We start from the raw sequence: 12018 nt of genomic DNA on the forward strand, positions 1-12018 counted from the left end.
AGAGAGACTTTAGTGAATTCAGAATATCGCCGAAGGGCGAGTGCTGAAAGATGTCCGTGGCGGTGAACTCCATGATCGGTGCCCAATCGGGTTCGATCGGTAGGGGCGCGGAGGGCTCGGAGTCTGGAGAGGAGTCCGGCTCCTTGGAGTCATGGGCTTCGCAGAGAATAGGGCTGGTGTTCGGCTCGATCGCCGTAGAGATTGCAGTCCCCAAGGCGGTGTCCAACCACCCATCCTCGATTGGCGCAGTTGGCTCCGAATTAAGGGTCGGAGCTGATGCGGGTGCGGCCTCCAGGGCACTATTCGGCGGCAGAGCTAGATCGTGCCCATCGTGACAGTGCGGCGCGCTCGGCTGCGGCTCGAATCCGTCGAAGATCAAGTCTCCGCGGAGGTCGTCCGTGTACCTCAAACTTCCAAATCTGACCTGATGGCCAGGGGCGTAGCTTTCGATCTGCTCCAGATGGCCAAGCGAATTGGCCCGCAGTGCAAAGCCGCCAAATACGAAGATCTGTCCGGGGAGAAAAGTCTCACCCTGGATCGCATCGTCGTTGATGATCGGAGGGGCCATCGGGCCTAAAAGTGACGACACAGAGGAACTCTCAATGAAAGCACCAATGTCGGTGTCAAAACCGGCGGATCTCGGGTAGGGGGTCCCGAACTGTGCGTCTAGGCGGATGGTAACAGGAGACAAGGGACACGATGTTTTTACCCAGGTTCGGGCCCTCTCGATGGAGGTAAAACCCTACTCCTGCTTGATTAATATTGATGATATGGGTAGTACAAGAGTTGATCTACCACGAGATCAAGGAGGCTAAACCCTAGAAGCTAGCCTATGGTATGATTGTTGTCCCTACGGACTAAAACCCTCCGGTTTATATAGACACCGGAGAGGGCTAGGGTTACACAGAGTCGGTTACAATGGTAGGAGATCTACATATCCGTATCGCCAAGCTTGCCTTCCACGCCAAGGAAAGTCCCTTCCGGACACGGGACGAAGTCTTCAATCTTGTATCTTCATAGTCCAGGAGTCCGGTCGAAGGTATAGTCCGGCTATCCGGACACCCCCTAATCCAGGACTCCCTCAATATACCTCAAGATCTATTTGGCTGCAGTCCAATGAGTTGTGGTAGATGCATGAATAAATTGACACACTTTATTAATTGCAAAGGAGATGTCAGGTCGAGTCAGAGTCAAGTACTGAAGGACACCAACTAAACTCCTGTAACCAGTGATGTCCTCTTGATCCAAAGGTTCTCCTTCTTTTAGAGATAAAGTCTCTGAGCTGGATAAAGGTGTTGGTGAAGGTTTGCATTTCCCCATGCCAATTCTGTTCGGCAGTTCAGTTGCATATTTTGTTTGAGATAGATGAATATCATTACTGAACTTATTAACCTCAATGCCTAAAAAGAAATGCAACTCTCCCAAATACTTGTGAGTAAACTCAGACCCAGATCCTTAAACAAGGCTGACACTGCTCCATTAGGTAAACTAGTAGCAATGATGTCATCGGCATATATAAGAACAAATATGAATGTTCGATGGATTCACCGACGATTGGAATCACCGAGAGGAGAGTAAGAGCATGTGCAGTCGGACTTGGTAAATCCGGCCCCTCAAACGCCCGCAGACGCGACCGAGCACTCCTCAAAAATGCAACCCACATACAGACACCTCAATTACCATATCTCAATTTCATACAAACTCATGCAGCTACGTCGACGCACACGCATTGTCCGGCTACTCCATCACACTACACTAAACATGCCATTGTACTACCAAAATTTGGTATGTTTGGCTATGGTGGAGTTCATCCACGGCTACCCTTGCCCTTTTCGGCACCCTTGCCGTCCTTCTCGCAGAAGTGCCAATCGAAGACGTAGTACGGATTGAGCCGGATCTGCTCGTCGCCGTCGTTGTCCTCCTTTTCCTCGTTTGGTGCCAGTCCGGCCATTACACGGACCGCCCGATTCTGCTCTCGGGCGAGGGCGCGCGTGTTCCTCCATTGTCGTTTCTTCACAATGCGGGCGCAGATAGCTTCCTTCTCCGCGGCCGCCCGCGCAGCCGCATCGGCCGCCTCCGCCGCCGCCATTTCCACCACGATACGGGCCTCGACGGACCTTATCCTCTCCTTCCCACGGCGGGCCACCCATACCCGGTGGGACTCATAGTCTGCCCGACCAGTGATAGGGAAGGAGAGGTGTTCCGGCTGCCGGGACCGCGAGGATCTAGCACCAGAGACCCGAGCGCCCGGTGAGCCGACACTATGGCGTCGCGGCGGAAGGATCCGTCCGTCGGTTGGGCACTGTCCTCCCGAGAGTGGCGGAGTGCAATGCAGACTGCCATTGCCTCCTCTAACCCACACGGGAGGACACTCCAGTCGATGGATCCGGACTGGTCGGAGCCCGATCCGCTGCCCGCCATGCCGGAGACGGCGTCGATGACGAGTTTGGATGGCGGAGGGAAAGGGAGTGAAGTGGCTAGGATTTGCTCCGGCGAGAGAATAAGGACAAATATAAGTGGGGTTGGGTGGGCCAGCATGGGTCGGGTCCGACGTGGCGGGCGTGCCCGGGCGCCCCCATATCCGTCCCAGGTGCTGGTTAGCCAAGGCGTTTGAAGCCCGTTTGAGGCGTCCATCTAGGTCAAAAAAACATGATCGGTCAGTGACCGGACGGCCCGTCCGGACGTATAAGGCGGGTTTGAGAGGTCTCGCTGTAGATGCTCTAAGCGTAGTAAAACATGAGAAAAAGTCAAATGTTGATTTAACCAATTCAAAACACTGAAATTAGACATCTCATGGGCTGGTTCTTCGGCCCTGGCCGAAAGCTTCGACGGACCTGGGCCACAAACAGTAGACAGTCCACTACTCCACACCCCCACACCACATCCAGTCGACGACACCATGACCCGCCGCCGCCGCCGCCGCCGTGCACGCCCCGCCTCGCCACCGGCGGCGCTGGAAGACGACGACCTCCTACGGAAGATTTTCCTCCTCCTCCCACCTCAGCCCTCCACCCTTCCCCGCCTCTCCGTCGTCTGCAAGCAGTGGCGCGACGTCGTCACCGACCCCCAGTTCCTCCGCGGCTTCCGCGACCAACACCGGAAACCTCCCCTCCTCGGCCTCGTCATGGGCCACACCGGGTCCCCCTACTTCAGGTCCGATCTCGACCCTCCAGACCACATCCCGCACGAGCGCTTCTTCCCTCGAGACATCCGCAGCATGAACATGGACATATTCGACTGCCGCCATGGGCGCGTCGTCTTCTTCGCCCAACGGCTGGGCGAGGTCGTGCTGTTTGACCCCGCCACGGGAGGCCGCCGTTGTGTGGTCGTTCCACCAGTGTTTCACGGAAAGGAGATTGGCGTCTTCAACGCCGCTGTGATTTGTGTTTCCGGCGACGAAGGCCACGTGCACGGCGATTGCCACACCAGCCCATTTCAGGTGGTCTTGATAGGTATCCACGATGACAATAAACGAGCATTTGCCTCGGTCTACTCATCGGAGACCGGAACATGGGGCGAGCTCATCTCAACAGCAGCAATTCGGTATATGTGTGAGCTGAACCGTCCCAGTACCCTTGTAGGGGATTCTGTTTATTGGGTGTTTGATGGCAATGAGGATGGCATACTCAAGTTTGATTTAGATAGGCATAGCCTAGTTAATATCGAGATGCCGGATTTCATGTATTATAACTGCTCGAGCAGCTTTAAGATCATGTCGACAGATGATGGCAGTTTTGGCCTTGCTGCCTTGGAATACCAAAAATTCGAAATGTGGGAGAGGGAAGTCGATTGTGATGGTGTTGCTGGATGGGTGCTGCAGAAGACCTTCGAACTGAACACGATCCTTGGTCTAGGGCCTATGGGAGGATGTGATAATCTCATGTTGGGGTACGATGAAGATGATCGTGCGATTTATGTAAAGACAGATATCGGTGTCTGCATCATTCAGCTTGAGACAATGCAGTTCAGAAATCTTGGCAAAGATAATTTCACGACCACCGCCTATTATCCGTACAAAAGTTTCTATACTGCAGGTATTTCGCTCTTCACATTTCCAGAAAACAGAAACATGGAAATAGCCAAATTATTTGCACTTGGTTGCTGGAATAACTTCATTGTCACGAAGTGTTTGTAACTGATTAACTATACTATGTTGTGGCACTTAAATATTCTCATCTTCAGAGAGAGGAAGCAGTTTTAACTAATTTATTGTATGACATTGTATATAGATCCATCACAGAATCTGGCAAAATCGTTAAAATCAAAAGCTTATTGCTTTCTTTCTATACAGACATTATACGATGGTTATGTCACATCTTTTGAGGATGGGCTGCACATGGCAGCTGGAAATTTGCGAGATGCAAACTAAAATTAAGTTTAAACTCTGACAGTGTGCTATTATAGGTAAGCAATTTAGTGGTTGTTTGGCCCATTTCGAAGCACAAATCTAGTAATATTATTCATTCATTTTTTTCCGTGATATAATGTTCATCTCTAGAAATCTTTCTATTAATCATACATCTCATATAGCCATTTTCTGCATATTTCCTATCTTGTTGCATTAGGCTGAAGATTATAAGTTCTTGGTTACTGACTAGTTAGTGTGTGTGTGTGCCGAGAAAATGTTAAAACGTTAGGTTAAGCGATGAAACAATGTTCTTGCAACATTTTCACTTTTGGATGTTCAATTCCCCTTTGCTGCTTTTAGTTCTTACAGTTATTCTGTTAAAAGCAGTAGTTTTTCCCACAATATCACACCAACGACCATTTATCATTTGTCTCTGCAATAAACTCATCTGTCACCTACTCACACTAACACTCAAGACAAGAATATGAGGTGTGAGTTCATCTTCTTTGCTTGTTTTCTCAGTCTCATGGTCTTCCCTCTTGTCCCCCTTTTTTCCATTTTCCCAGTCTAATGATATCATTTCTCTGTGCTAGTGAGTGACTTGGCAGTATGCGAGAGGACTGGTGACCTCTTTGCACCTCTTGCAAATGATTACCTCCTTGCTTCATGGGGTGTAGGAGCAGTAGGAGGTAATGAAGCAGCTACCTCGAGTGAAACCTTACCGGATGGAGGTAACGTACATGTATCTTGGAATTTATGGGTCTGTAATCCTTTATACATCGGAGATTTGGACTTTGGTAGGTCGATTAGTAACTGAATTGTGGGTTGCTGTTAGCAACGTCGTTAATTTGAAATATGATTTCACCTGCTGCTCTGCTAGTTACTGATTTGTTATTACCTCATTCCTGTCAAACTTTTTACAATAAAAATAAAATAAAATAACAGGTTTGTGTGTGCCAATTTCATTACTAAGTTTCGAAGCGGGGATTTGGAATGCAGGGATATTGTGGGTTGGTCTGACTTGGGGTTTGACTCTTTCATTCTCTTCTCGCCCTGCAGGTACGGTCGGCATGTCAAAGCACATAGATCAAGGAAAGGATGCAGATCCTGTGCCTAGCCGCGCACTAAAACAAACACGAATTGACGTGATATTCAAGAAGGAGACCGAGACAAGATCAAAGCTTAGCAAAGCTTGGGCAAAATGGTTTCGGAGCAATGGTGTTCCTGGAAATAAAGCAGACTGCCCACTCTTTCGTAGTGCCTTGAAGCTAACACAGCAGCTAGGTACCCGGTTCATTGCTCCTACAGGCAACGAAATAGACGGTGCAAATCTGGATGCCAGTGATGAAGAACTTCCGTAGGTATATAGAAGGTGAACCGCTTGACAACGTGGGAAAGCTAACTACTTTATATCATGTTTGTACAAACGGCTCGTGACTATGAACTGGTGATCCATGCTTTTGTAAGTTGGTTGTAGGGCTAGTTGAGTACTGCTTCATGAAGTGTACCGAATCCTCTTGACCCTTGTTCCTCATGAGTATGCGAGCTATTTTCCTTACTAAGTTGACTAGAGTTTTAATAAGATCCTTGTCTATTATGCTATGAGTGTCCTCTCCTCTTCCTCTAAAGGATGCAGTATAGGATGCCTGCATTGTTAGAAACTTGTGGTGTTGGTGGTCAGGTCATAGCTAAGTATTCCGTAGTTGACAGCTAGTAATGCAACATGGTTTATCAATTTTGTTTGATTGTTTTGCATCATTTTTTAACCACCCTACTTTTGATGTTAGAAAACTTCTTCCTGTTCCCCAACTACACATGACAATCTTCAATTTTCGGTGACCAACCCAATGGCGGTTTACTGCAAAAATCAAGCGGCATGACAAATCGACAAGAGATCGATGGCTGATGAGAGCGAAGATCGTTCCCTAGACAGAGCTCCATGATTAGCACATTTCCAGGCCGTGCAAGAAGCTTGAGCTTTTCTGTGAAGAGTACACCCCAAGCCTGGCCGGTGTGATATATTGCCCACTAACCAATCAACCTTTCCAATAATCACACCCTTGAATCCACAATTCCACACAGTGGAATCTACCTTTGCTTGCGCTACTCCGCCGTCTCTTCCAACATATCGCGCGGAGTCATTAGCGCCTTTCGACGCCTCTATCAGGCTAGAAAGTCAAGTTGTTTAGCCACACTTTATGGCCGTTTTTAAGTTGGTGGTTGCCTGCTCACCCGGTCAAAAAACCGCCCATCTGGAGCCCCTATCTTTCAGAATCCTCTCATGGCTAATCTTAGCAACACTGCACTGGCTGCCGGAGCAGTCAGGCAGATCTGGATCCGTGTATGCTGAGTGCTAAACAAAGGTTGGTTGAGAGTTGAGACTTGGGTGGTTGCAAGGCATGCAGCAGAGAAGCCGAGGGCCTCTGCTGAAGTGTGTAGGTTATGGTTCACACATCAGAGGAGCCACAATTAGAAGACGTTGGCTGCACACCTGACCTGACCTCCCATGGTCGGTCATGCCCTATTTTCATGGAGTATCTTCTGAATTGTTCTCTGTAATAATAACCGTAAGGAAGTCGCTGCCATGACATCTTTGTAGCGTTAGATACTAATACATGCTATGCATATCTTTCTCACAAGTTGGAGTGTGACCTGATCCTTTGGCTATAGGTGCAGTGCAACTGTGCAGGTGCCTGCGACAGCTCATCCATTGGCTCATTCCTTTCTAGGCCTTTGCCTTGTGGCCTTGTGGCGCCTGCTATTCCAAGGATGGAGTTCAAGACCTGATCAAGGGCTGTGCTGTTTGGCTTCAAGTCAATTTGGAACTGCCAATTGTGTGATCTTGGTATTATTTTTTTCCCTGCTGGTGCAAAGCAGGCAGAAATGGAGGCTGGGGGATTTGGCTAATGCAGGTTGCTGGCGGTTCACTAGAGAAATAGGGTCTGCATGTAACTCTATATCTAACTTAAGATTCCTCTAATAATTAGAAAGCTTGCACCCGAGGAGTTTGCTTATGGCTGACGGTATGAGCTCCATGTCCATATTATGGAACCCACCTATCCCTATTCGGCTACTTCCGTTACTTAAAACGTGAATACAAAGACGAACAACCAGGGGGTGGGGTGACGGGAAATGCAGAGGCGAGTTGGGTCCTCATCAGAAAACCCGCTACGGACCACCGAAGACCTGTTGACAGTAGTATAAACAAGCTATAGGGCACATCAACTGGAGTAGTAGTATATCTTCAGAGAGTTCACTTGTTAATTTATCAGTTCACAAGCCGATTGGCTTCCAATCCGATAGATAATCGTGGTCAGTCCAGGACATCATCCTTCCAATTCTGGCACCATAAAGAAACAAAGGAACGCTGCATCGAGAGCTCCACCAAGTAGAGCAGGACGGATGAAGCAGCACAGGATTGTGGTCCTGTCTGATTGGCACGCAATGCATTTTCTCTTGATTAAAAGAGGGTGCAAATCACATGAATGAAGCAACATTCTTCTTCTTAGCCATCAAGCATGCATCAATCACAACGTTTTCGCTCGCCTTTTCGCAACCAACCTTCGACCGATCACCATTTTTCTTTCTCTTAACAAGGGAAGAGATAGCGGCCGTCGCGCACACCGACAGTTTACTGAAAATTCATCCCAGAAATGAAAAGATGTATATGTTACATAGCCTGTTATTCGAACGCCAGCCATACCGGACCTACAAAAACAAAAGCATAGTTCTTCTAAGGCACACTTGAGTAGTACAAGTAGTAGTTTACTCAGCCGAAGCAAGGGATATGCCACTGCATTTGCCCAGCAACACGGTGGATGGATGTGACCCGAAGAAGTATGTCCAAGCAGGGCTCAAACAAGAGAAGAATCAAAGAACCCCAACCTGAGACGACGGCCTGCAGCGCAGGCGGCAGCTAGCCAGTTCTCAGCTTCGTACTAATGCTTGGATTTTATTTTTTGCAGGAGAGGCGATGGGCACATCAAGCTTGCCTCGCAGAGAGACTAACCTCTAGCTGGTAAACAAACCAGTTCAGCAAAGGCAGGCGAGAAAGGGACACGAACAACACAACGTTTGCGTGAGCTGTCTGCGCCCGCCTGCCTGCCCTCTCTCTCTCTAGAGAGAGAGAGAGAGAGAAAGCGAGGGCGAAGATGGCATGATTAGCACTAATCTTTAACTATTTTGGCCGCTGCAGGCTTGCAAAAGCAACAGCAGGACAGTGGCTCGGCTAAGCTAGCTAGAACGAAGGGAGAGTGAGAAGCAAGGCTCGTCCTGCATCGATACCACATGCCACCACGCACACATGCATGCTTGCTCCTCATAAACATTTGTTGCTCCACTGTGCTAGCCAATCATTTCACCAGTACAGTGTGTTTTAGCTTATGAGCTTCCATCGCTCTGAAGAACTGCATTCTTTCATGCACACTGCATTGTTGAGGCCGGCTGGGGTCCAGTGCAATGCTCTTGCATTGTTGGGAAAACTTGCTTGATGGCTTAGCTTCTCCTGGCTGGCTGATTGTCACCCTGTCAGTCAGTGGAACGGCTGAGTGCTGCTGCTGTACTAAGCAGGCAGCGACTGAAGCAAAGCGGTTGGTTGGTTGCTTGGTTGCTGGAGATCTCAGTCAGTCGGTCGGTCAGGTCAGTGCAGCAAAAGTAGGAGCTGGGCAAAGGTTAGCATTGACCCAGGAATTCACGGGGGTTCAGTACTTCAGTTACCACCACCACCACATGGGCAGCAATTAGCAAAGCTTAACAGCAAGGCTAAAAATAACACTGCATGCGTATGACCAAATCTCCATCCATCCAGAAAAGAAATAGAAGGAAGGAAATAAACTATGACGACCCGATGATAATAATAAAATAAAAGGAATAGCATTTGAGTTCATCTTTGTTGGCCACTAACTCGCAGGCCGGCTTATTAATCCTGTCCATCCGGAGATGAAATCAAAAAAGGAATGCAGCGAAAACAAAAAAAAGAAATGTATTCTTTCTTTCTTTCTTTCTTTTTTCCTAATCAAGAACCTGAATGCCGAGATCGATGGCTTCTCTGAACTCTGAACTCTTCTTCTTGGGTTTCTTTCTTGGAAGATTCTCTCTCTACCTTCGAGCTTGGAGCTGGAGCTAGCGTCGCTTGGAAAGAATGACGGAAACGAATCGAATCAATCTGTACACATCCCCCATTGATGGCCTCGGTTTGCGGATCGAGCTTTTGCTTCTGGCTGGCTCTCGCTGCGGCGGGTCGGGCGCTCGGGCTCAGGCCTCCTCCGACGGAGCCGGCGGGAAGTTGAGGTCCAGCGACCCCGCCGCCGCCACCGGGTACCCCTGCTCCTGCTCCTCGTTCACGCTCACGCTCGCGCTGCCGTAGAGCTCGCCGTCCGAGGAGAAGGCGGCGTCGGCGATTATGTGGGACCGCTTGTGCCCGCCCAGCGCCTGCCCCGACCCGAACACCCTGAAGCAGACCGGGCACTCGAACTTCTCCGCCTCGCCGGCGGTTGGCTTCTTGCTGCTGCCGGCGCCAATGCCGATGGCCACCGAGTCCGGCGAGGCCGACGGGGACAGGGTGCCGAACGAGGTGTAGGTGTCCACGCTCGGCTCCGGCGCGGGGGCGGCGGCGGGCGCGGCCTTGGGGGCGCTGCAGCTGGTGTTGATCCGCTTGTGGCTCGCGCGGTGCCCGCCCAGCGCCTGGTAGGAGCTGAACACCCTGCCGCACCCCGGGCACTCGTAGCGGGTGCGCTTCGCCGGCGGCGGCGCCGCCTCGCCCCGCTGCTTCGGCGAGGCGGAGTTGAGCGCGTAATGGCTGGTCCTTCGCTTCTTGCTCTTGGCCACGCTCTTGGTCTTAGCGTCGCCGTACTGGAACAGAGCCGAGTCGTCGTCGGAGTTGTAGCCGTAGCCGTTCCTCGGGAGGTGCGCCTGCTTCGGCGCCGGCGAACCCCGCATGCCACCGGTGGTGTCGCGCGAGAGCATCAGGAGGCAGAGCGCGACGTCCTCCTGCTCCTTCTCGAACGCGCTCAGCATCGGCGGCGGCGGCGCGGGGGCCGGCGCCGCCACGCGCATGGACCTGCGCCTCCGCCTGGGCGGCGCGGCCATCCCAGCCACCGGCGCCGGCACCAGCGGTTCCATCGGCGCCGGCTCCATCTCCTCTTCCTCCTCCTCCTCCTCCTCCTCCTTCTCCGCCTCCGCCTCCGCCTCCGCCTCCGCGGCGAAGGAGTACTCCTCCTCTCCAAGCAGGTCCACGTCGTCGTCGGCCTCGTCGTACTCATCGTGATCCCTGGCGGCGCCGGGCGCATGGCTCTTCATGTGGCCGAACAGCGATCGCCACGACGAGAACAGCTTGCCGCACTCCCGGCAGGCCCTCTGCGCGCCTCCGTCGCCGCCCTGGTCCTCCTCCTCGTCGGCGAAGTCGGACAGCCGGCGCGTCTTCTTGGGGTTCTCCCGGAGCCCGTAGCCGACGGCGCCATTGGCGCTGGTGCGGCCGCCGTTGGCGGAGGAGCGCCTGATCAGCTCGTCGTCGGCCTCCGGAAGCGCCTCGCCGAGCGAGATGTGGGAGCGCATGTGGCCGCCCAGCGAGCGGCCGCACGAGAAGCCCTTCCCGCACACTTTGCACCTGTGGTGGTGGTGGTGATGGTGGTGGTGCATCCCCGCAGCAGCAAGCTCCCCCACGGCGTCCATGATCGACCGGCCAAGAAGCAGCGATGCGGTGTCGATCGGATCGATCAGGAGGAGAGTGGGGAGGGGGAGGGGCCGCCTGGGGGAGGATCTGAGGCGGCGGGCGCGACCATTGGGGATCTGGGGGGAGAGCGAATGAAGCTTGGGAGAGCTGAAGGAGTAGAGGGGAGGAAAGGTAGGGTGGTGTGGTTAAGCGGAAGGCGAAGCTAGCGGAGGTCGTGATCGATCGGAGGTTTTGTTGGAGCGATGGGTGCGGTTGAGGGGGAGGAGGAGAAATCCATGCATGGAAGCAAACTTCTTTTCTTTTTTCTTTTAAACAAAACAAACAAACTGACACCCCCCAACCCCATACCCACACCCACCCAGAGAGAGAGCCGTCGTGGAGGCCGCCACGTGGACTTGATGACCTGTCGAGTCCAGATGTGCCGGTCAAACATTTCTTTTTGATATAGCTCACTATTCATGCCGAATATTTGTTTCAATTCATGACTCTATATATGAATATTTGTTTCAAAGATTTTCTTGCTTAGTAGCAGCACCAGCGATTAATAGGTTTCGTTTTATTCTGAACTAGTCGTTGCCGATTGTAATCCCGTGAATCTGTAATAAATACCCTACTTTTCATTGCAAAAAAAAATTCATTTTATTCGGATAGCCTACACAATTCTTCGGGCTGGAAGGAACAGAGCAAATTGACATTGTGAAGTGTTGATGGTCAATCTGAAAGGAAAAAAGACGTAGATGGTCTCACTTGCACATAAAGTGGTGTTGCAAAGATGAAATTATAGCGATGCGTATAGCTTGTAAATGTTTTTTTAGGGGAAGCTTGTAAATGTTTTGTTATGTAATGCATTGCTATATCTACAACCATCATCACATAATGATTTGAGCTCGAGCGAGTTTCTTTAGCAAGGAGAAATGAAGACCGCCACAAGGACTTCGACGACGAATCAAGCTAGCCAGGAAAAATACAAATGGTGTTAATTTACTGGCTTTACCCAGCG

At 51.1% G+C, this 12018-nt stretch overlaps 2 protein-coding genes across 2 annotated transcripts; one reads left to right on the forward strand and one right to left on the reverse strand.

Annotated features, from left to right (window-relative positions):
• Positions 1-2811: 2811 nt before the first annotated feature.
• Positions 2812-5950, forward strand: LOC125536367 (uncharacterized). Its single transcript, XM_048699567.2, has 3 exons — positions 2812-4034; positions 4942-5079; positions 5408-5950. Exons 1-3 carry the CDS (start codon positions 2900-2902, stop codon positions 5707-5709), a joined length of 1575 nt encoding a protein of 524 aa, XP_048555524.2. The 5' UTR covers positions 2812-2899; the 3' UTR covers positions 5710-5950.
• Positions 5951-9173: 3223 nt separating this feature from the next.
• On the reverse strand, positions 9174-11279 carry LOC125541277 (uncharacterized). Its single transcript, XM_048704731.2, has one exon. The coding sequence runs from the start codon at positions 11015-11017 to the stop codon at positions 9602-9604; it is 1416 nt and encodes a 471-aa protein (XP_048560688.2). The 5' UTR covers positions 11018-11279; the 3' UTR covers positions 9174-9601.
• Between the last annotated feature and the right edge of the window lie 739 nt (positions 11280-12018).

The sequence above is a fragment of the Triticum urartu genome, chromosome 2A, assembly GCF_056163025.1.
Source record: "Triticum urartu cultivar PI428250 chromosome 2A, HENAU_Tu73, whole genome shotgun sequence".
Taxonomy (NCBI): domain Eukaryota; kingdom Viridiplantae; phylum Streptophyta; class Magnoliopsida; order Poales; family Poaceae; genus Triticum; species Triticum urartu.

What these genes read in the sequence shown, in the direction of transcription:
- LOC125536367 (XM_048699567.2), top strand. Translation starts at nt 2,900, where the DNA reads ATGACCCGCCGCCGCCGCCGCCGCCGTGCACGCCCCGCCTCGCCACCG. An exon ending in CAAAAGTTTCTATACTGCAG is followed by an intron (nt 4,035 to 4,941) that starts GTATTTCGCTCT and finishes TCTCTGTGCTAG; the next exon opens with TGAGTGACTTGGCAGTATGC. An exon ending in TGAAACCTTACCGGATGGAG is followed by an intron (nt 5,080 to 5,407) that starts GTAACGTACATG and finishes CTCGCCCTGCAG; the next exon opens with GTACGGTCGGCATGTCAAAG.
- LOC125541277 (XM_048704731.2), bottom strand. Translation starts at nt 11,017, where the DNA reads ATGGACGCCGTGGGGGAGCTTGCTGCTGCGGGGATGCACCACCACCAT.